The sequence below is a fragment of the Orcinus orca genome, chromosome 20, assembly GCF_937001465.1.
Source record: "Orcinus orca chromosome 20, mOrcOrc1.1, whole genome shotgun sequence".
NCBI lineage: Eukaryota > Metazoa > Chordata > Mammalia > Artiodactyla > Delphinidae > Orcinus > Orcinus orca.
In genome coordinates, this window is record NC_064578.1 from 55726601 (window position 1) to 55748901 (window position 22301).

The following is a 22301-nucleotide window of genomic DNA, read 5'->3' on the forward strand; positions in this document are numbered from 1 at the left end:
GGGCTGAGGGGGAGAGAGACAGGAGACTAGGGGGGCTGAGGGGGAGAGACTAGGCGACCTGGGGCGCTGAGAGGGACAGACCGGGGGTGGGGAGACCCCACGGACGAGGGACAGGGTCCGAAGGAGAAGGGGTGAAGAGACTCGAGGGATACCTGGGCGGGGCACTCGGGGGAGGGGAGGGTGACTCGGGTGCTTGGACTGCGGGGAGACTCCCGGTACGGCCCGCTCACCTGGACGGGGGGGCGGCGGCTCCTCGCACTCGGGGCTCATCGGGGCGCCCCCCCCGCCCCGCCGCCGGCGGCTCCGGCCCCTCCTCAGGGAGCCGGTATGTAGGGGCGACGGGCGGCGGCGGGGTCTCGCCCTGGCGCCGGGGCTCGCGCAAGCGTCTCGGGCCTAGGGGGGCCCTCGCGCGCCGAGTTCCAGAGTTTCGGGGGTCAGTGCCGGCCGGGTGGGGCGGGGGGTCCGGGGCCCGCAGGCGAGGTGTCTGAGGGAGGTTGGCGGGGTCGCGAGGCCCACGTAGGCCCTCAGCTGGGAAGTCGCCCCGGTTTCCCCGGCCCGGCGCGCCCTGCGGAAAAGCAAGGGCCGGTCACAGAAGGCGTCCTACTCCGCAGTCCGAACAGGCCGCAGTGCTGAGCAACGGCTGACGGAAGCCGAGGCCCACTTCCTCCACCGCCCCCTTCCCCACACCGGCGAGGCTCCCGGGCTTTGCAGTCGGCTTCAGGGCCTCAGACGCCCGGCTCCGTCCGCCACTATCCCACAATCCCCTGAGAACGGAGGCACGCAGGAGGCCCCGCCCCCCCGCCGCCGACTCCGTGCGCAGGTGTGCGGAGGCCACGCGCCCGAGCCCTACAGTGCGCATGCGCGCTGGGCCAGCCGCTGCGGAGCACGCCCAGCTAGAACAGCCTCCGCCGCAGAAGTGCTTGCGCCGATATGTGCCAACGGTCTCTTCCTAAGTAAACCCAGGCAACCCAGTGCGCAGGCCCCACTGCACACTAGGGCATCGTTTCTCTGCGACTCCGTTCCAAAGTCCACAATCCTGCTCCTGAATTTCTCTATCCCCTCGCTCCCCTTGGATATCCACTTGCTCTTCTGTCTCCTCCAATCACATTCCTGCTTCGCCTCCAGGGTCGGCTCCTGAGCAATCCATCTCGGCTTTTCTCTCCAACCCCGGCCAGGAGCTTTTTGTCCCGCTGCGATCTTTCTCGACGCCTTCCTCCCCTGTGCCTTGGGCTGACTTCAGTCCCACTTCTAGGCCTTTGCCCAGGCCGTGTCTTTACTGTTGCCAGCCGCTGCACCAAGTATCCTCTAACAATATCGACTGGAAGGGTTCTCCTAGACTTTGTGTCCATGTTCTTTAAGGTCCCATCTTGCTCTGATCCTCAGTTTCCTCAATTTTCATACCCCTCTCTTGCCATGTTACAGGCCTTCTGTAAGAATCAGCGCTGTAAATGCGTGTAAGGAATCGGCATTTAAAAATTTTTTTAACTCGCAGATCTACCTTTTCCATTTCAGGGACATTTTCACTGAATCCTATTTTAGTTGTTTGTTCTCTATTTCAAGGATGTCAGTTATGCATTTGTGCTTAACATCTGTTAGCTTCTCTGTAATTGCTTTAATCTTTGTCATTTCTACCTGCATCTGCTGATTACCACATGTCAATAATTTCATTTTACAGCTGTGTCTCTTCTGCTCCTTGCTATTTCCAGTGTATTTGTTGCATGTGATGTTCTTAGCTACTGCTGAGTGACAGGCAACCACAACCTATCATGCTCACAGCTTAGAGCTGCAGGTGTGAAGGTTGGTGAGGCTGGTTCTGTTCCTCATGTCTCTCGTACTCTGGGCACCGATGGACATCCCAGGGCACCATCTCATAAGAAAAGACAGAGGCGCCTCAGATCAAGCCAAACTCTGTTAGCACATTTCAAGTCTCAGGTTGCCTCACATGTGCCACCATCCATTGGTCAAAGCAAGTCACGTGGTCAAGCCCAAAGTCATGGGGCGGGCACCTACGCCCCACCCACCATGGGTGAGGAAATGTACTTCTCTCATGGAGGTGCAATGAGAGGGAGCAGATAGTTGTTGAACCATCTAATTTATTAATTACCACAGTCCTCGATTTGTTTCCTTAGGTTTGCCAAGCTTACCTTCTCATCTTTGAGGTCTTGTTTAAAAATGGACACAGGTTACTATTGTTATACAGCTTGAAGCATCTGTGAGGCATTTCCTTCTGTTCCTTGAATCATCTTCTACATCAGCTTCTTTTGTCGTTTGCACAGCATTTTGCTTGCTTTTTCCCCAATACGATTGCATAGTTGCCACACTGTTTTAACGCATAAGCTCAGGAACTGAGGGGCAGGGGGTTGGCCATATTAAATCACCAAATGGAACCTGAGAAGCTGACAAAGTCCATCTCCAAGAACCTGGGAAGCTGCAGGGGCTTAGGACTGAAGTTGGGTCTCCACCTTGTCAGAACTCACAGCTCGACAATGCTGTTCTTTGCATTAGAATTGGAAGGAGCTTCTTAAAGTGTTTGGTGGGGGGGGGGCTTCCCTGGTGGTGCAGTGGCTAAGAATCTGCCTGCCAATGCAGGGGACACGGGTTCGAGCGCTGGTCCGGGAAGATCCCACATGCCACGGAGCAACTAAGCCCATGCATCACAACTACTGAGCCCACGTGCCACAACTACTGAAGCCCGCGTGCCTAGAGCCCGTGCTCCGCAACAAGAGGAGCCACCGCGATGAGAAGCCCGTGCACTGCAACGAAGAGTAGCCCACACTCGCCTCAACCAGAGAAAGCCCGCGCGCAGCAATGAAGACCCAACACAGTCAAAAATAAATAAATAAAATAAATAAATTTATTTTTAAAAAAGTGTTTGGTGGGAACACTCATTCCCCATTGCTCACATTTCCACATGGAGAAACTTCTATTGCTGTCTCTTTCCTTGCCTCTTCACCCCTTCCAAAGGCTGAGGAATGATTTACTGGATTGGATAGGCATCACGGCTCAGCCCTCCAGCTTCCCTCCTCTTGGAGCCAGCTTGCCCAGTGTTCTGACCTGCTGCCCGCACCCAAGGGGAAGGACTACACTGCCTATGACCAGACAGACAACCACATCCAATGCTGGGTGAAGTGGCAGCAAGACCAATGCCGCTTTCTCGTATCTGCTCTAAAAGTGATACAGGTTATATGTTATCTCCAATTCTCGGATCCTGTAGCTACCTTTCGATTTATCCTGAATTTGGGAAGGGGAGTGAAAAAATAACCATTCCCTCCCGTACAAGTAAATTCCACAGGAGAGGAATTAGTCTGGCATTAAATGGGTCTAGGAAACCAGGATACAGGGAGGAGGGGCACAGCTTTGGAATTGGCCCAGGACTAAATTTTGGCTATGAACTTGGCCACGGAACAACCACCCTGGGCTCAGCTTCCTCGTCTGAAATATACCACCGGTCAGGACTCCTGGTTGTAAAGGAAAGCTCCTTTGACTAAACTGAAAAGCAATTTATTAAAGGAGGCGAGGCAGTTTCCCTCTGTCCCGGCTCACCCCCCAATCTCGGAGAAGGCTGGAGAAAAGGCTTAGCGCTTTCCTGTCGGAACAAAGCCCACGCCCAACCACGGCCTGCCCCAGGTACCCAGAGTGACCACTAGCCCTGGCGCGGGCAGTACAGCGGGACGTCCGCAACGTGCTCCCCGTTCTCCGGCCGCGGCTGGCGAGCGGGTGCACGGCGAGCTCTGATTGGCAGAGCTGAAGCGACGTGATTCCCCCCTCCCCCGCACGTCCTGCCGGGAAAGAACTTGGCTTCCGCCTTAGGGTCCGCAGCACGGGTGCAGAACGTTGAGAGTCCTAAAACAGAGGAGTAGTTGCAGAGACGGTAGGGGCCAAAGAGGAGGACTATCCCACACATTCCTTCTCCAGAGAGGCCAGGAGGATGAAAGAAGACAATGGCTCTGGACTTTAGATAGCAACACTTTTATTATTCCCAGGTTCCGCCCGCTGCTGTTCCCTCCATGGCTCCCCATGTCCCCTAAGATCGTGCCCCTCCTCCCCAACCAAGGCACTCTCCAGGGGAGGTGACAAAGGTGACAGTGAAGGAGGTGGTGAAGGAGAAACACCTTTACTGGAAGACCAGTGTGGACACGAGAAGGGGGAATGGAGTGAGGGTGCACGAGAGGTGGGGTCCAAGGAGCCAGTGCCTTTTTCAGCGCCCCTTCTGAGGGCTGAGAAGAGTCGGGCTGACACGCCCCGGCACCATCAAGGCCCTGCTCTCCTTTGGGAGAGGGCCTCGTGGGTGAGGGGGAGTCGGGAGGCCTGGGGTTCCCACAAAGAGAGGGAGAGAAGCCACCGGGTTTCACCGATCCATGCTGTCGTCCGTCGGGGTGGAGAAACAGGTCTGTAGCAACTTTTCGCAGAACTCCAGCTCCTCCTGGATTGGGGTGTGAAATTGGGAGCCCTGAGTGCAGAGGCCACCCCCTGCCTTCACCAGCTTTGCCCACAGAAACGGCTCCTCTTCCCTCCCACCCACCACCCCAGAAGCTTCCTGTCTCACCCCACTGGTCTGTCCTCACATCAGCCCCCCGCCAGCTTGTCCTAACTCCCAGAAATGACCAACCTCGATTAATCCCTACTTAAAATCCCTTCCATGGATACAAACTCCAGAGACCAAGAAGGAAGCACTGATAGATTGGACCACATAAACATAAAAGGTATCTGCATAGCAGAAAGATGCCAGAAACAAAAGTGAAAGAAAAACAACAATTTGAGGTGAAAAATATTTGCAACTCATCACAAACGTCTAACATACTTAATACTTCAAGAGCTTTAATGGGGGCTTCCCTGGTGACGCAGTGGTTAAGAATCTGCCTGCCAACGCAGGGGATACGGGTTCGAGCCCTGGTCCGGGAAGATCCCACATACCACGGAGCAACTAAGCCCGTGCGCCACAACTACTGAGACTGCGCTCTAGAGCCCGTGAGCCACAACTACTGAAGCCCGCGTGCCACAGCTACTGAAGCCTGCACGCCTAGAGCCGGTGCTCTGCGACAAGAGAAGCCACCGCAATGAGGAGCCCGCGCACTGCAACGAAGAGTAGCCCCCGCTCGCCACAACTAGAGAAAGCCCGCAGGCAGCAACGAAGACCCAATGCAGCAATCAATCAATCAATCAAATTTTTTTAAAAAAATAAAGCTTTAATAAATCAGTTGCAAAACCACCACCCATTAGATAAATGGGCAAAGGATATGAATGAGTAGTTCACAAAAAAAGGAAAAAGATGCCCAACTTCACTCACGGGAGAAATGCAAACATAAACTGGACTGGAATACTGCTTTTCACCAATAAGCTTGAAGAAAGGTCAAATGGCTTGAGGAAAAGCTTGAAGAAAGGTCAAATGTCTTGAGGCACCCTATCCTGGCCAGGATGTGGGAAAGTTGAGTACCCTCATGGCTGCAGTGTCGACTGGTTCAACTTCTATGGAGAACAACTTGGCAACAGCTAAGGACATGGCGCTTAAACCCTGTAACTTCATCTTTAACCTACCTTAACCCAGCCTTTCCCTTTCTAGAAATTGTTCTATAGACATACTCCTAAAGTTACATGTGTAAAAGGTTATTCTTTTAGCAGAGTTGATAGTAGTGAAAGAGTGGAAACAAACTCCAAGAGGATAGAGCCATAGGCACCGACAGGAAACACACTCGTGGATATGTTATGAAAGGGAATATGGCAAGAGCAGAACAGTGGTCAGAATAGGCTGAGTTTACACAAAATGAAGCGAGGAAGAGGAAAAGAATTGATATGTACATTTCCTTGTATGTGCAAAGACTATCTTAGGAAGGCCACAGGAAGAACTGGGTGGATAGGAATAGGGGTAGGAGGGAGACTTTTCACTGTTTATCCTCTCATGCATCTTGAATTTTGAACCACATGACTATGGGGCCTATTCAAAAAGCACCAATGTAATTTAATTTAACTCTACACAGGGCCCACAAAAATACCTACAAAAGAGGACTGGCTAAATCATGATGTAATCACTTCAGAGAATACTATGCAATTATAATATTGAATTACACTGAAATTAAAGCACACCTCTATTTACATATCTGGAAAGAGTTCTAAGACAGACACAAAGGGGAGAAAGAAGGCCATGTGAAAACAGAGGCAGAAATCGGAGTGATGGATGTATCCATAAGCCAAGGAACGTCAAGGACTGCCAGCAACTACTAGAAGCTGGAAGAGGCAAGGAAAGACTCTTCCCTAGAACCTTCAGAGGGAGTACGGTCTTGCTGACACCTTGACTTCAGACTTCTGTTCCCCAGAACTGTGAAACAATACATTTCTGTGTTAAGCCACCCAGTGTGTGGTGCTCTGTTACAGCAGCTCTAGGAAACAAATGCACCACCTTACCTAAAATATCACAGCCCACCATTCTCTAACCCCTCACTGGTTTAATTTTTCCTCACTGTAGTTCTAACTTCCTCGTGTCATATTATACACGACAGTATATGTTAAATTATATAGATTACGTATTACACGTGTGTGTATAGATAGATATGTATCTGTAAATATGTATTTGTGTGTGCGTTTGTCTACATTTTTATCTGTTACCCCATGAGCCCCATGAGAACCAAGGCTGTATCCCTTTGCTCCAAATCTCCAGTGCTCAGGTTGGGACCTGGCACATGGGTGACCTGCCCCTGATGGAAAAATGAAGGTTTCCACAGCTGTATACGTATGTAAAACTTCTCACATTGCACACTTTCAATATAGGTAAACTATACCTCAATAAAGCTGTTAAAATTTGTTTTGAAAACAAAAAACAAGGCATGTTGGCCGGTTCACACGAGGCTTCCCTCAGCGGGTTGGTCTCATGGTCTGGTACCAGGATCTGGCACACCAGAGGCTCAGGGGCAAACACATGGATGCATCAAGCAAGGATGGCTAAAACCACAGGCCGGACGAGGGCCGGGGCTGCCCCTGCCCCCCATGGGCACAAATCTCCACGGGTTCCCGTGACGAGGTCAGGGGGCGAGCCCCTGGGGGCGGGCACTGTGCCTCTCCCAGTCACCCCCGCTCCTCACACCCAGTGCCCAGCACCCTTCTGTAAACACCTGATGGTGTCCACAGAGGAATGCTCTCAGCACAATGGAAGTCCCAAGAAGCTGGCACATTTGCTCTGTCCAGCTTTGCTGAAGCACCAGCGTCTGGGCGGTACTATAACGGCTGGATAAATTACTTAAGTAAAGTTAACTAAATCACTTAATCCTTTAAATAATTAAATAACTACTGAATATGTAATTAGTTGTTCTTTGTCACTTATTTGTTACTTATCTATTTAAATACCTGAGTTGTTACTTATCACTTGTTACTCAATATCTATATAATTAATATCTAATGAGTTATCACTTATTTGTTACTTATCTATTTAACTATTTAGTGAGTTATTTATTGCTTGTTATTTATCACTTGTTACCCTTTATCTAATTAAATAGCTAATGAGTTGTTATTTATCACATATTAGTTACTTACCTATTTAATCAAATATTTAATTTGTTGCTATTTATCATTTACTTACTTATCAATCTAAAAATACTTAAATATTTGAATGATATGATGTAAACAACAATATTAAATAATTTGGATAATAATTAGATGAGTTTGGGGGAATTCCCTGGCGGTCCAGTGGTTAGACTCAATGCTTCCACTGCAGGGGTTACAGGTTCTATCTCCACTTGGGGAACTAAGATCCCGCAAGCTGTGAGTCATGGCCAAAAAAAAAAAAAAAAAATTAAATGAATTCGTTAACTCTTTAACTCTCAAAACCCCGAGCTCCTGGTTCTCCTTGCAATCCCCCTGGTGTTAACACAGCACGAGTCACATGGGGTGGGGGGGGCAATAAATGTTTGCTGAATGATGACTAGAGAAACACATGAATTGCAAAGAGGATGTAAACAAAAGCGTGGGCGAAGAGACCACAGAGACCCAGAAGGCAGGCACCAGGCTGGCCCCTCCCACAAAACGGCCGGGTCCCCTGGGCCAGCGCCCCCGCCCCCCCATCAGCAGTACCTGGTACTCCTCGTGCTGCTGCAGCAGCTGGCACCGGTGCCGCAGAAGCTCCTCCAGGCCCAGCTCGGGCTCCCGGCACTCCCGCACACCCTGGGGGAAGTCCGTCACCAAGCTGCGGGGACAGGAGAGCAGCTCTTGGGACCTCGCTCTGCACAGCGCCCCGAACCACGGGAGCCTCGGCAAGCTGCTCCCCCACACTGGGCCTCAGTTTCCCCACCTGCAACGTGGACTTGACTCCTGTCCCCACCCCAGTCCAGGGACTTCGATAAGACTTGTACAAAACAGGGCACTCAGCACAGTGCCCGGCCTGGAGCCGACTCCACACGTGAGAGCTGCTGCCTGCTTGTCCAGCCGCTCCGTTCCATCGTGTTTTAAGACTCTAATCTGCTTGTACTTTGTGCGGGGGATGGGGGAGTATGAGTGTGAGAAAGACCCTCCCCCTCCTCCCCAGGCTGCTGTGGCAGCCCCCAAAGGTGAGGAAACTGAGGCTCAGGGAGGGCCAGCGCCGTGGTTCCTGCTCCCCTCTGACCCTAAACCCTTCAGCCCCCACGGGGGGGGCCGGTCCTTTTGGGCCCCAGCGCACCTGCACAGGGCTCCAAGCACGTGCTCATGGAAGGGGCTGTGTTCTGTCCGGACGAGGGCCACCAGCTGCTGGACCATGCCCATGGAGCACAGGGTCCCTGCGGAAGGGCCAGGGGGTCAGAGGGGCAGTCCCTTCCCCTGTGCACTCCCCGCTAGGAACCATCCCAGCTCCCTGCCCTGGCCACCCCACCTTTGTGTTCAGGGTGGCCCACCAGCAGGTTCTGCAGCAGGAACGCCGACTTGACCTTGAGCTTTTGCACCTGCTGCTGCATGGCCCGCATCAACACAGAGAAGCCGTCCAGGCGGAGGAACTGCAGCAGCCCAGCCTCCTGCTCCCGGACCAGGCCTGGGGAGGGGGGAAGGCGGGGCCTTGAGGTGACAGTCACCACTGCCACCATTATCGTCCCCATTATCTCACCATCACCATCATCACCACCATCATTACTGTCATCACCCACCACCATCACCACCGATATCATCATTATTACCACCATCACCACCATCACCACCACACTCATCATCATCACCATCATCACCATGACCACCACCATCCCCAATAATCACCATCAGTATCATCACCATTATCACCACTACCATCATCACCCACCATCATCATTACCATCACCACCATCATCACCAATATATCATCATTACCGTCATTACCACTACCATCACCACCATAAACACCACAATCATTACCATCAAGACCATCACCCTCATCACCATCACCAATCTCACCATCAGTATCATCACCTCACCGTCACCACCATCATCACCCACCACCATCACCATGATCATCATCACCCACCATCATCATCACCATCATCACCAATTATCACCATTACCATCATTACCACTACCATCACCACCATAAACACCACAATCATCACCATCAAGACCATCACCTTTATCACCATCATCATCACCAATATCGTCATCAGTATCATCACCATCCTCATCATCGATTTCTACGGGTCCGTGCTTCGCAAGCATTACCTTTAAGTATTTTTAATTTAGGGACTTCCCTGGTGGTACAGTGGTTAAGAATCCGTCTGCCAACACAGGGGACACGGGTTTGAGCCCTGGTCCAGGAAGATCCCACATGCCACGGAGCAACTAAGCCCATGCACCACAACTACTGAGTCTGCGCTCTAGAGCCCGCAACACAACTACTGAGCCCGTGTGCCACAACTACTGAAGCCCACGCGCCTAGAGCCCGTGCTCCACAACAAGAGAAGCCCGCGCACCGCAACGAAGAGTAGCCCCCGCTCGCCACAACTAGAGAAAGCCTGCGCGCAGCAACGAAGACCCAAGGCAGCCAAAAATAAATAAATAAATTTATTTTTTTTAAAAAAGAGCAGAGTACTTTAAAAAATATATATTTTTAATTGAGATAATAATTCCACAGTCTGTACAATTTACCTTTTTAAAGTATACAATTCAGTGGTTTTTAGTATATTCACAAGGTTGGCTTACCATAACTATCTAACTCCAGAATATTTTCATCACTCCCAAGAGAAGCCCCATACCTGTTAGCAGTCCCTCCCCCCAGCTGGCAGCCACTAATCCGCTTTCCACATCTGTGAATTTGCCTCTTCTGGACATTTCACATAAATGGAATCAAACACTATGTGGTCTTCTGTGGTTGGCTTCTTTCACTCAGCATGTTTTCTAGGCTCGTCCAGGTTACAGCATGAATCAATATTTCATTCCTTTTAATGGTTGAATAGTATCCCATTGTATGAATAAGCCACGTTTTTTTTAATCCATCCATCCATTGGTGGGAACATTATCTCTTTTTAATCCTCAAAACCACCCTAGGAGGTGAGTGCTCTAGGAATCCCATTTTACTGATGAGGAAACTAAGACCCAGAGAGCCAGACTACTTCGTGAGGGTGGCAGGCACCCTGGAAGGCCTCCGAGTATGACAGAACCAGCCTGAGGGGTGCACCTCCAAGGAGGCGCCGACTTGGGCAGGGTCTAGGCCAGGATAGATGGGAGCCCCCAGAAACCCGTGGCCAGTAAATCCCTGACACGTGGCAAGTGCCACTGAGGACCTGAGTTGTTAATCTCATTTGAGTTTAATTTATTTCAGTTTAGGGTAAAAAGTGAAGCAGTGGTACAGCATGTTCCCATTAAGCACAACTTCGTCCCCTCACTAGAACTACACTCCACACTGACCGCTAAAAATACAGCCTGAGGTGAGATGTGCTTTATATGTAGGATATACACTGGGTTTCAAAGACGTAGAGTGAAAAAAAAAGATGTAAAATATCTCATTAATACTCCACATAATGATGGGCCGAAATGATAATAATTTGGATATATGGGGTTAGATAAAACATTACTCAATTTAAAAAATAAAAAAAAGGACAGGCGGATGGTGAGGGGAAGACAGGACAACCCTCCACGTCCGCTCTGCCTTCACGATGGATCCAGGAGCAACCACTTCCCTTCACTCCAGGGCCTCTCCACTGGGCACAGCTGACATGCGGGTACAGGCCATTCTGTGTCGTGGGGGCCGCCCTGTGCACTGGAGGGTGTTGAGCGGCAGCCCTGGCCTGAGCCCACTAGATGCCAGTGGCCTGGAGATGCATCTCCCTGGGGGCGCCCCCACCCACCTCCTCCACAGCTCTCACACACTCCTCCACCTGACCTTCTCTTGGTCTGCGGCCAGAGGGTGAACCTCTGTGAGCCTCCACGCACCGGGCCGCAGGAGCAGTCAGGAGACCGACCAAGGAAAGGGCTCGTGGCACCAGGGCTGGCCTGTCCTAACCACTTTCCAAATGGTAGCCGCCGCACGATGGCATACCCTGCAGCCATGCCCACCCCCCAAAAAAGAAGACAGATGCCACGGAATTGTACACTTGGAAATAGTTATGTGCATTTTACATCAATTTTTAAAAATATAAAAGGCCTCGGGCTTCCCTGGTGGCGCAGTGGTTAAGAATCCGCCTGCCAATGCAGGAGACACGGGTTCGAGCTCTGGTCCGGGAAGATCCCACATGCCGCGGAGCAACTAAGCCCGTGCGCCACAGCTACTGAGCCTGCGCTCTAGAGCCTGCGAGCCACAACTACTGAAGCCTGAGCGCCTGGAGCCTGTGCTCTGCAACAAGAGAGGCCACCGCAATGAGAAGTCTGCGCACCGCAAGGAAGAGTAGCCCCTGCTCGCTGCAACTAGAGAAAGCCCACGCACAGCAACAAAGACCCAATGCAGCCAAAAATAAAAATAAATAAAATAAATAAATAAAAATGAAAGGCCTCAGCCATAAGGAAAAAGTGAAATTCTGCCACTTGCAACAACATGGATGGACTTGGAGGTATTACGCTCAGTGAAAGAAGTCGGACAGAGACAGACAAACACGGTATGTTGTCACTTATGCGTGGGATCTAAAACACAGGACGAACGACTGAGGGACTCCCCTGCTGCTGCAGCGGCCAAGACTCCACGCTCCCCATTCAGGGGGCCCGGGTTCGATCCCTGGTCAGGAAACTAGATCCCACACGCCTGCCGCAACTAAGACCCGGCACAACCAACCAAATAAATAAATAAATATTTTTTAAAAAAATAAAATAAAACAAACTATTGAATATAATAAAAGAGAAGCAGACTCACAGATGTAGAGAACAAACTAGTGGTTACCAGTGATGAGAGGGAAGCGGGGAGGGACAAGACAGGGGTGGGTTTTAAGAGGTACCAAAAAAGAGGGAAAAAAAAAAAAGATAAAGGGCATTGAATTGATAGTTCCTGTAGCTCCTACCTGGCATCCTGGATTGCATTCTCTGGGAGAAGCTGACTGCCCAGCTTGAGCTGTGATGACACTCAAGCAGCCCCCGAGAGGACCCCGCCCATGACAAGGAGTGATCGGGGCCCCAAATGTCAACAGTGCCAAGACTGAGAGCCCTGAGGGGCCTAAAAGCACTCAAGCTGGGCCTCGTCCCGTGTTGTGAGGCTCTGGCTCTCTGACCAGCGGCAGGTGTGGCAAGCTCACCGCTCTGCTCCCAGCACCCAGCAGAGCCCCGGCAGGTACTGGGGATAAACGAACACACAAGGCCCCTCTCTCTCTGCCCCAAAGCAGATCCGGAAGCTGGCACCAGCCCTAGGGACCCGAGCCCCTCCCCGGCAGCCCCCGGGACACTCACAGGAGATGGCGAAGAGGGCCTTGACGCGCACAGCATCGCAGGGGTCCCGATCCAGCAGGCGCAGCAGCTTGCGCAGTGCGCCAAGGCCCAGCACCTGCTCCTGGATGGCTGCCACGTTCTGGCTGCACGTGCCGATGAGCTGCGCCGCCCGCCACCGCAGCCCTGCAGGCCCCGCCTCCAGGTAGCGGCCCACCAGCAGGTGCATGCCGGACAGCTGGCAGAAGTCTGTGTGGAGAGAGGGGAGCAGACAGGCCAGGTGTGATGAGCTGAGCTGTGTCCCCACAGATTTACATTGAAGCCCTAACCCCCAAGGTCTCAAAATATGTCTCTATCTGGAGACAGGGCTTTAAAGAGGTGATTAAAGTGAAACGGTGTCATGGGATGGGGCCCTAATCCAATATGACTGGGGCCCTTATAAAAAAGAGGAGATTAGGACACAGGCATGCACAGAGGGATGACCACATGAGGACAGAGCAAGAAGGCCCCCATACACAAGCCAAGGACAGGGGCCTCAGAAGAAATCAACCCTCGGACTTCGAGCCTCCATAACTGTGAGAGAAGAGCCTTCTGTTGTTTAAGTCCCCAGTCTGTGGTGCTTTGTTACGGCAGCCCTACTGGACAAATACACCAGGTGAGGCTGAGGGGAGCCTGCCCCCAAGGGCAGGCTCTCCCCAAGCACCCAACTGGGGGTCTGTCCAAGGCCAGTGTGTCTCAACAATGTCAGCATTTGGAGGGTCAGGGTCCCAGGCTCCAGTCCACTGAATGCCAGTTCTGACCCCCAGTCTTTGTGACAATCAGAACATCTCCTGTGGGAGAACACACCACACCAGACGTCCGCAAACTATAGCCTACCACCTGTTTTCTGTATTGGTGAGCTTGGGGGTTCTTCAAAAAGTTAAATACAGAGTTACCCTGTGACAACTCTTACATATATATCTAAAAGCATCGAAAGCAGAAACTTGAACACATGCTTGTACACCAGTGTTCACAGCAGCACTATTTACTATAACCAAAGGGGGAAGTGACCCAAATGCCCGTCAACTGATGAACGAATAAACAACATGTAGCCCATCCACACACTGGCGCCTCAGCCAGCCACAAAAAGTAATAAAGTTCTGATACAGCTACGACATGGAAGAACCTTGAAAACATCACCTTCAGTGAAGGAATCCAGTCACAAAAGGTGACATATTCTACTATTCCATGTACCTAAAATGTCCAGAACAGACAAATCCACACCATCAACGACCACACCACACCCCTCCAAGTGGAAGTGACCACTCATCCTTCTATTGGCTTCTCGGCATTTAGCATAAAACCCACAGCACCAGCCTTGGCCCGTGAGCCCCGTATGCCCAGCGTCACTTCCTAGACCTCGCCCCTCACTCACTCTGCTCTGCTGGCTTCACTGCTGTTCCCACACAGGCCAGGCAGGTTCCCACCTCAGGGCCTTTGCACTGGTCATTCCCTCTACCTGGAATGCTTTTTCCAGAGCTAATCCCATGACTCACGCCCTCACTTCAGGTCTCTGATCAAATGCCACTCCTCGGGGAGGCCTTCTCTGACTACCCCATCCAGGACCACCTCCTGTCTCTTACTCTAGGGAGTGGCAATGGACTCCCAGCAGACTAGGGTGACATGGTCAGTCTCAGAGAGCATCAGGGAGGTGGTGGACTGAAGCTGGCGCCATCACTGCTCCTGATGGCAAGCAGACCAAGCAGGGAGGGACAGGGCAGTCTCACCTGGGGCCTGAGTCAGAGCCGGAATGGAGGGGTGAGGCTGGGAAACTGGGAGGAGGCTGGTTGTGTGGTCCCTGAGACAAAGGACAAGGGCTGGGCTGCAGCAGGACCCAGGGCTTAGGAGGAGGAGGCAAGAGACAGAAGGGAGACCGGAAGGCAGAAGGGACAGGATCCTGGAGGCTGGGGGCAGGCTGGAGCGGGCCTGGCTGTACCTGCGGCGTTGTCCATGTTCTCGCACAGGTCGGCCAGCAGCTCCAGGGCCCCCTCGCGCTCTTGCTGGTCAGCAGCCAGTTCAGCCTCACCAGCTGAGGGGGTTGTGGGCTGGGACAGCACTCGGAGGCAGTTCTTCATCTGCTCCACCTCTTCCCGCTGGCCCCGGAAGGCAGCCGACATGGCCTCCTGCAGCCACTGGCGCCTCTGGGGGTTGAGGCGGAGCGGGAGGGTGGGGGAAAGAAGCAAACCTCATCAATAATCAACTCAGGAACAACAGTCATTAATAATAACAGCCAACATCTGAGAGCTGAGTGTCCTTCAGTCAGCACGTACCTACCGGGCACCTTCTCTACTCAAAGACTCGTCTCTAGACGCTAGATCTATGGAGAGACTGGCTGTGGGGCGTGAGAGGAAAAAGAGGGGTCAGGGACACCTAGGTTTTTGTCCTGAACAACTAGAAGGAGATGGGGAAGACTGCAAGAGAAGCAGCAGTGGAGTGAGAAGAGTAGAGATTAGAGCTCTTTTTTTTTTTTTTTTTTTTTTGCGGTATGCGGGCCTCTCACTGTTGTGGCCTCTCCCGTTGCGGAGCACAGGCTCCGGACACGCCGGCTCAGCGGCCATGTCTCACGGGCCCAGCTGCTCCGCGGCATGTGGGATCTTCCTGGACCGGGGCACAAACTTCTGTCCCCCGCATCAGCAGGCGGACTCTCAACCACTGCGCCACCAGGGAAGCCCTAGAGCTCATTTTTGAACTTGTTAAGTTTGAGGGATCCATGACACACCCAAGGCCAGATATTGAGTACGCTGCCTGAAGTTCAGGGAGGAGGTCCAGCCTTGATCTCAACCTCGAGGATTTCTCAACCTCGACTCTGCTGACACTTTGAGCTGGATTGTTCTGCCGTGGGGGTCGTCCTGTGCACTGTAGGGTATTGAGCAGTATCCCTGGCCTCCACCCACCAGATGCTAACAGCACTGCCCCCACCTCCCACCCCCCCAACCCCACCATGGTTAAAACTGCCCCCCCAGGAGAGCACCACTGGCCTAGAGATATAAATTTAAGAATAATCAGGGCTTCCCTGGTGGCGCAGTGGTTGAGAGTCCGCCTGCCGATGCAGGGGACATGGGTTCTTGCCCCGGTCTGGGAAGATCCCACATGCCGCGGAGTGGCTGGGCCCGTGAGCCATGGCCGCTGAGCCTGTGCGTCCAGAGCCTGTGCTCCGCAATGGGAGAGGCCACAGCAGTGAGAGGCCCGCGTACCACATAAAAAAAATAATAAAAAAAATTAAAAGAATCATCAGAGGAAAACGTCAATGTGAGATCACACAGGAAGTGAGGGTAGAAGAGAGAGTCCTGGTGTGCTCCATGGTTAAGAGGCTGGGGAATGAGGATGAACCAACAGAGGAGATGGGGAAGAAGAGCCAGTGAGTGGGATGAAAAGCAGAAAAGCATGTTGTTCCAGATGCCAAATGAAGAAAGAACTCAAGGGGAGGGGGTAGTAATCAAATGCTACTAGTAAGTCAAATAAGATAAGCGCTGAAAACTGGCCGCTGGTTTTTTGGTTTTTGGCCAGGCTCCGTGGTCACTGTCCTGGATAAATTTGGGCAAGATGTTAATCTTTCTGTGCCTGTTGCCTACCTCATGGTCCCAGAGGTTCAATGACATCATGGATGTAACCGAATTAGCACCATATTTTGTGTACTGTAATTGTCATCGCCAACTAAACATCATGTATAACAAATATTGCTATTAATCTCCGAAACAACCTTCCATGGTTAAGGATTACTGTTATTCCCACTTCACAGATGAGAAAATGGAGGCACGGAAAAGTGCGACTTGCCCAAGGTCACATAGTCAGCCATCCACAAAGCCTTAAGTCAAATCTAAGCGGTCTGTCCACAGAGCCTGTGTTCTTAATGATAATATCCTGCTGCCTTCAGGAGCACGACCTATGTGCCAGGTTCTGTGTTGAGCCCTACTTCAACTGGAACCTCAGAACTACCCTGTTAAGTACCACTGTTATTCTTATCATCAACATCAACTTGCAACTAAAGAACTCGACGCTCAGAAACATGAAGTGATATACCCAAGGTCACACAGCTGTATGATGCTGAATCCACGACTGTCTGGCTCTGGAGAGCCCTTGCTTATTCTTTTTAGCATAAGACTCTCTGTCTCCCAGCACAGTGCAGGGATCCAGGGATCTGACCTTCAGTCTACAATAACCCTATCGAGCACAAATACAGTCTACTATGCCTTCACAGCGGGACCCCCGCCCCTCCCCAGATATCTGTCCCCACGTCCCTCACCCCAGCTTCTCGGGTCCCCACCCTTTACCTCCTCACTCATGGGTTCTGGAGGGAGGTCTGGCTCTTCAGAGCCCGCCGTGATGGCCATCTGCAGCAGACCTTGGAGGTTTCGCGGTGGCGGGGGATTGTCGGAGCCGCCCGCGGAGGAGCCGCTGCCCCCTGACGAGCAACCCTGGGAGGCTGGGGGCAGCGCCAGGGGAAGGCGACTGCTCCCGGAGCCTTGGTTCGCCATGGGCTGTTTGCAAAGAAGGGAAGAATGTGTTGGGGTAGGGTATGGTCCCCGCTGAGGTAGCTCTGGCGTCCTGGCGGGTCGATTCCTGGGGGTCTGCTGATAAGGTGGCGTTTTAGGGAAGCTCCGCGGCCCCGCATGACCCCAAACCACTCTGCCCACACCCCCTTTAACCACAGCCCTCTTTTCTTCTCTCATACCAACAGGACCCTTCCCCGAAGTCACAAGTCCCTCCTTCCTCCCTAGCAACGGGCCCCACCTACTCTCCCTAGCAACCCCCTCCTCCATTTCCACTGCAGTCCTTCCCGTCTCTTAGCAACCCCACTGCCCAGCCTTCAGAGCAACAAGCCCTCCCTGTGGTCTTCTTAGCAACAAGTCTCCTCCCTCCTCTCCGAAGAGGGGAGCCTGAGTGGGGCGGACCTCACCTTCCCGGGCCTCGTGTCGCCGCCGCTACTAAAGACAAACCCGCCCGCACCTGATTCTGCTGGGCGCCGCCATATTGACCGGAAATACGGTCTCGCCCGGAATTTCCCCGCGCAGCCACCCAACTAAGGGCCGTACCTGGGCGTGAGGCTACTTCTCCCGGTTCTTAAGTCCTTCCCACCTGGCGGGATACTTCGCTCGGCCTGGCCCCTCACCTAGGCCACGCCCCCCGCGCTCACGCTCTGGTGTAAGCCCCGCCCCCTGCCCGGATCCCGCCCCTAATGAGCCCCTCCTCCTCATTGCAAGCTCCACCCTGCCCTAGTGTAGGCCCCGCTCCCCGGTCTGGCTCCGCCTTGGTTAGACCCCTTCCACACCCACGCACCCTGTCCCAGTTCTAAACTCTGCCCCTCGCCGCCACTTAAGGCTCCGCCCCTGTTCTAGGCCTTTCGCCCTCTCCCAGCTAAACCCCGCCCCCGTGCCCGTGCACCCGCCGCTCCCCGTTAAGCCCCGCCCTCTTCCTGGCCCCGCCCCACCCCGTGGTTGCCTGTAGCGAGGGTCCCCTCACCCTCGGGGCGTTTTCCCCTGCACCTGGGCCCCGATTCCGTCTTTTACTAGAGCCCTGGGTTCTCAACACTAATACCTGACCCAGGCAGAGTTTGGCCTGTCCCACCGCCTTCTTGGCCTCAATTTCCCCTTTCGTCATAGGAGGCTGCCCGTTACCCCCACCTGCAGCACCTGTGCGGACCTCTCTTATCCTCCAGCGTCTCCCTCGTGGAATCTTCCCTGAGTCCTGCCAGGTGCAAAGGAGGTGATTCTTGAAGCCTGGAAGTAAAATGCGCAGGCAAGGTGGTTTAGGCGGCTCGAGGCCTCCCTGCACCAGATTTGGGGCTCAGGTCCGGGAATGTGCCTGGTCTTTGGAGGTGTTTGCTTTGGGCTGGGCTTAGAGAAATCCTAGTTCTCTCTTCCATAAGAGGCCCTCCCACTCCAGGAAAAGGTTGTACTCAACTTTGGTGGAGCCCACAAGTCGCAGGTATATTGAGCACACTGCTCGGTCTGGGATGTGCCGGGTGATCTTTTGGACAGAGATGGGAAGACCAAACATATAAGCCGTGTGTGTGTGTGTGTGTGTGTGTGTGTGTGTGTATGTGTGTGTGTGTGTAGCTATCAGACAGGCGTCTGGGCCCCTGGGTACCCTATTGTATCCATTTCCTGTCTCTGCTGTTAACAAATTACCAAAAACTTAAAACAACACAGATTTATAACCTTACAGTTCAGAAGCCCGGAATGGGTCTCACTGAGTTAAAATAGTTAAACTCAAGGTGTCAGCACGGTTGTGTTTCTTCTGGAGGCTCCAGGGGAGAATCTGTTTCCTGGCCTTTTCCAGCATCTAGAGGCTGCCCACTTTCTTTGGATTGTGGCTGCATCATTTTGGCTACTGTTTCTTTCCGTATCCCATCTCCTCCTCTGACTCTGATCCTCATGCCTCTCCCTCATAAGAACTCTTGTGATTACATTTAGGGCCCACCCAAATGACCAGGACAACCTCCCCACCTAAGATTTTCAGTTCAATCACATCTGCAAAGTCCATTTTGCCATGTAGGTGACATATTCACAGGTTCTGAGAATTAGGATGTGGACATCTTTGGGGGCCCGTTGTTCAGCCTAATATACCTATGTACACGTATGTACAAGTCCATCTATCTGTAATACTGTTTACATATATTATTATACATAATGCCATATAATATATACGTACATATAACACGTAACTGTATATAACATTACAAATATGAACATATGTTTAATATAATGGTAGCCTAGATGAAAATTCCTCAGGTACCCTCTAAAAGACATAGCTTTGGGCTTCCCTGGTGGCGCAGTGGTTGAGAGTCCGCCTGCCAATGCAGGGGACATGGGTTCGTGCCCGGGTCCGGGAAGATCCCACATGCCGCAGAGCGGCTGGGCCCGTGAGCCATGGCCGCTGAGCCTGCGCGTCCGGAGCCTGTGCTCCGCAACGGGAGAGGCCACAACAGTGAGAGGCCCGCGTACCGCAAAAAAAAAAAAAAAAAAAAGACATAGCTTTTACAATGGTCTGTAAGAAGGATGATCATATAATTTTCCATCCACAGCAAGACACTTGAGAGTGAAAACGGACCCTATTAATAATTACAGAATAACAGACATAAACCAGGACATGCGGTCACCCTCCTTTTTTTTTTTTTTTGTGGCCACGCGGCTTACAGGATCTTAGTTCCCTGACCAGGGATCGAACCCAGTCCCCAGCAGTGAAAGTGCCGAGTTCTAACCACTGAACCACCAGGGAATTCCCTGGTCACCCTGCATCTAAGGTTCTATTTGATCTGCTTCCTCACCTCATTTCCTCTCACTGTTCCCCTCCAGCTACACTGGCTCCTTCAATCTTCCCATAACACACCGGGCACACTCCTGCCACAGGGCCTTTGCACTGCTGTTTCCTCTGCCTGGAAGGCTCCTGGCACTTTATCTACATGGCTCTGACCCTCATTTTTCTTCAGTGTCCCTTCACTGAGGAGGCCTTTCTTGGCACGGTAGTGAAAACCATATAAAGGGACTTCCCTGGTGGTCTGGTGGGTAAGACTCCATGCTCCCAATGCAGGGGGCCCAGGTTCAATCCCTGGTCGGGAAACAAGATTCTGCATGCATGCTGCAACTGAGCCCGCATGCATGCCAGAACTAAGAGTCCACATGCCGCAACAAAGATCCCGCGTGCCGCAACTAAGACCCAGCACAACCTAAATAAATAAATAAATATATTTTTTAAAAAATCATACAGAAAATTACTCAACAAACATTTCCTGTCCCCATTCCCTCCTTTAGTTTCCACTTCATCACTGATCACGACTCCGTAACATAACATATATTTTGTGCTTTTTTTGTTTTGTTTTCTTTGTTTTGTTTTTTGGCTGTGAGGCTTGTGGGATCCTACTTCCCCTAACAGGGATCGAACCTGTGCCCCCTGCAGTGGAAGCACGGAGTCCTAACCACTGGACCGCCAGGGACTTCCCAATATACCATATATTTTGATTATCTTGTTTATCTCTGGTCTCATCCACTGCAGTGAGAGCTCCATAGGACAGGGATCTTTGTTGATTTGGTTCCCTGCTGTACCCTCAACACTGGGAACAGTATCTGGCTTAGATTTGGCACTGAGTATAGATTCACGGAATGAAAGTGGTTGACTAGGAGACTTAAGGTTCATGGGTACACTCTATAGGTGATTTGGAAATTAAATGGGTGCCTAACACCTTTGGGTGTCTGATACAGGGGAATCCCGGATCACGTGGCAATCTAGCTGTGCACAGGTCCATGGATGAGCTATAGTGGGACATATGATTATACTGGAGCCCACATGAAGATCTACGGGATCCAATGGTGGGCACAGAGAATAGACAGGGGCCTAAAAAAAACACAGGGACCTCAAGGGGTTCTGGAAGTTTCTCTGTAGGAGGATCGTGGATCCTAAATGGAGGTATGGATCCAAGATGATCCAAAACCCGGCACCCTGGGCTGTGGGTGGATACAGGGTCCTGATGCTAGTGGGGAACGGAGGCCTGGGTGGACAGCTTGGGGGTCTGGGGGAACAGAGATGAGCCTTGGATCAGCAATTCCCCAAATGCTTTCCCTCTCTCTGCTTCTGTCTCCCTTTTTCTCTGCCCGTCCAATCTGTCCCATATCCCCCCGGCATCTAGCCCTTCACCTGTATGTATCCTCCATCTTTTGTGGTCCCCAACTCTATCTCTCTTTGTCAGTCTCTCTTTCTACATCTCTCTGTCTCTCTCCAGTTCTCCCTCCACCTGTCTCTGTTTTGTTCCTCCCCCCGGTCCCTTTCCATCTCTCTCTCCCACTTTTCTCCTGTTCTCTGACCCTCCATCCTTCCCCTGCCATCTTGCCCTGCGCCTTACCTTTACATCTTGCCCCTCTCTGCCCCCATCCCTCTATTTTTGTTAATTTCTCTCCCCCATCTCTCTGTGTCTCCACTGCTGTCTCTCTGTGGTCTCCCCTCCATTACTCTGGGTCTCTCCCCATCTCTGGCTCTGTTTTCTCTGTTCATCTCTCTTCCCATCTGTCTCTCCATATCTCTGTGCCTCTATCCCCCACCCCCTACTCCCTGTCTCTCCAACTCTCTTTCCCTTCATCTCGGTCTCTCTCCATTTCTATCTCTGGTTTCCTCCATCTCTGTCTCTCCCCATCACCTTCTCTCCTTTTCTCCATCTCCCTGTGTCTCTGACCACCCCCCATCTCTCCTGTCTCTGCCTGTCTCTGGCTGCCTGCGTGTTCCCCCATCTCCCTCTCTTGTCCCATCCCTGTTTCTGGTGGTCTCCATCTCCCTTGCCATCTGTCTCTTTCCCTGACTCCTGTCAGACTTCATCTCCCTTTGTGTGGCTCCACCTCAGCCCCTGCCTGTTTGCTCCGCATCTCCGTCCCTCCATCGTCTCTCCTGCATCCCTCCATCCCTCCCAGCATCCTCCCACTTCCTCTCCATCCCTCCAGCTCCCAGGCCCGCCCCCTGCCCCCGCTCCTCCCTCCCCCCTCCGAAAGGGTTAACTTTGGGGAAGGGCCCGGAGTCCC

At 52.3% G+C, this 22301-nt stretch overlaps 1 protein-coding gene across 5 annotated transcripts; it reads right to left on the minus strand.

Moving 5' to 3' along the window:
• Positions 1 to 3953: 3953 nt before the first annotated feature.
• HSPBP1 (HSPA (Hsp70) binding protein 1) lies at positions 3954 to 18098 on the minus strand. 5 transcript variants are annotated; one of them, XM_049703505.1, is made up of 8 exons: positions 18076 to 18098; positions 17070 to 17276; positions 14735 to 14939; positions 12784 to 13008; positions 8831 to 8986; positions 8642 to 8738; positions 8059 to 8170; positions 3954 to 4423 (listed from the first exon to the last, which is right to left on the minus strand). In XM_049703505.1, exons 2-8 carry the CDS (start codon positions 17271 to 17273, stop codon positions 4349 to 4351), a joined length of 1074 nt encoding a protein of 357 aa, XP_049559462.1. In that variant the 5' UTR covers positions 17274 to 17276; positions 18076 to 18098; the 3' UTR covers positions 3954 to 4348. The 5 variants fall into 5 exon arrangements, 4 of the variants coding, with proteins under 4 accessions (XP_049559462.1, XP_012393532.1, XP_049559461.1 ...); XM_012538078.3 differs by lacking the exon at positions 18076 to 18098 and adding an exon at positions 17832 to 17965; XM_049703504.1 differs by lacking the exon at positions 18076 to 18098 and adding an exon at positions 17784 to 17808.
• Between the last annotated feature and the right edge of the window lie 4203 nt (positions 18099 to 22301).

Coding starts and splice junctions, on each gene's coding strand:
- HSPBP1 (XM_049703505.1), bottom strand. CDS start 17,273: ATGGCGAACCAAGGCTCCGGGAGCAGTCGCCTTCCCCTGGCGCTGCCC. Junction 13,009..14,734: donor GAACATGGACAACGCCGCAG/GTACAGCCAGGC, acceptor CTCTCCACACAG/ACTTCTGCCAGCTGTCCGGC. Junction 8,987..12,783: donor GGCCCTCTTCGCCATCTCCT/GTGAGTGTCCCG, acceptor CCCCCTCCCCAG/GCCTGGTCCGGGAGCAGGAG.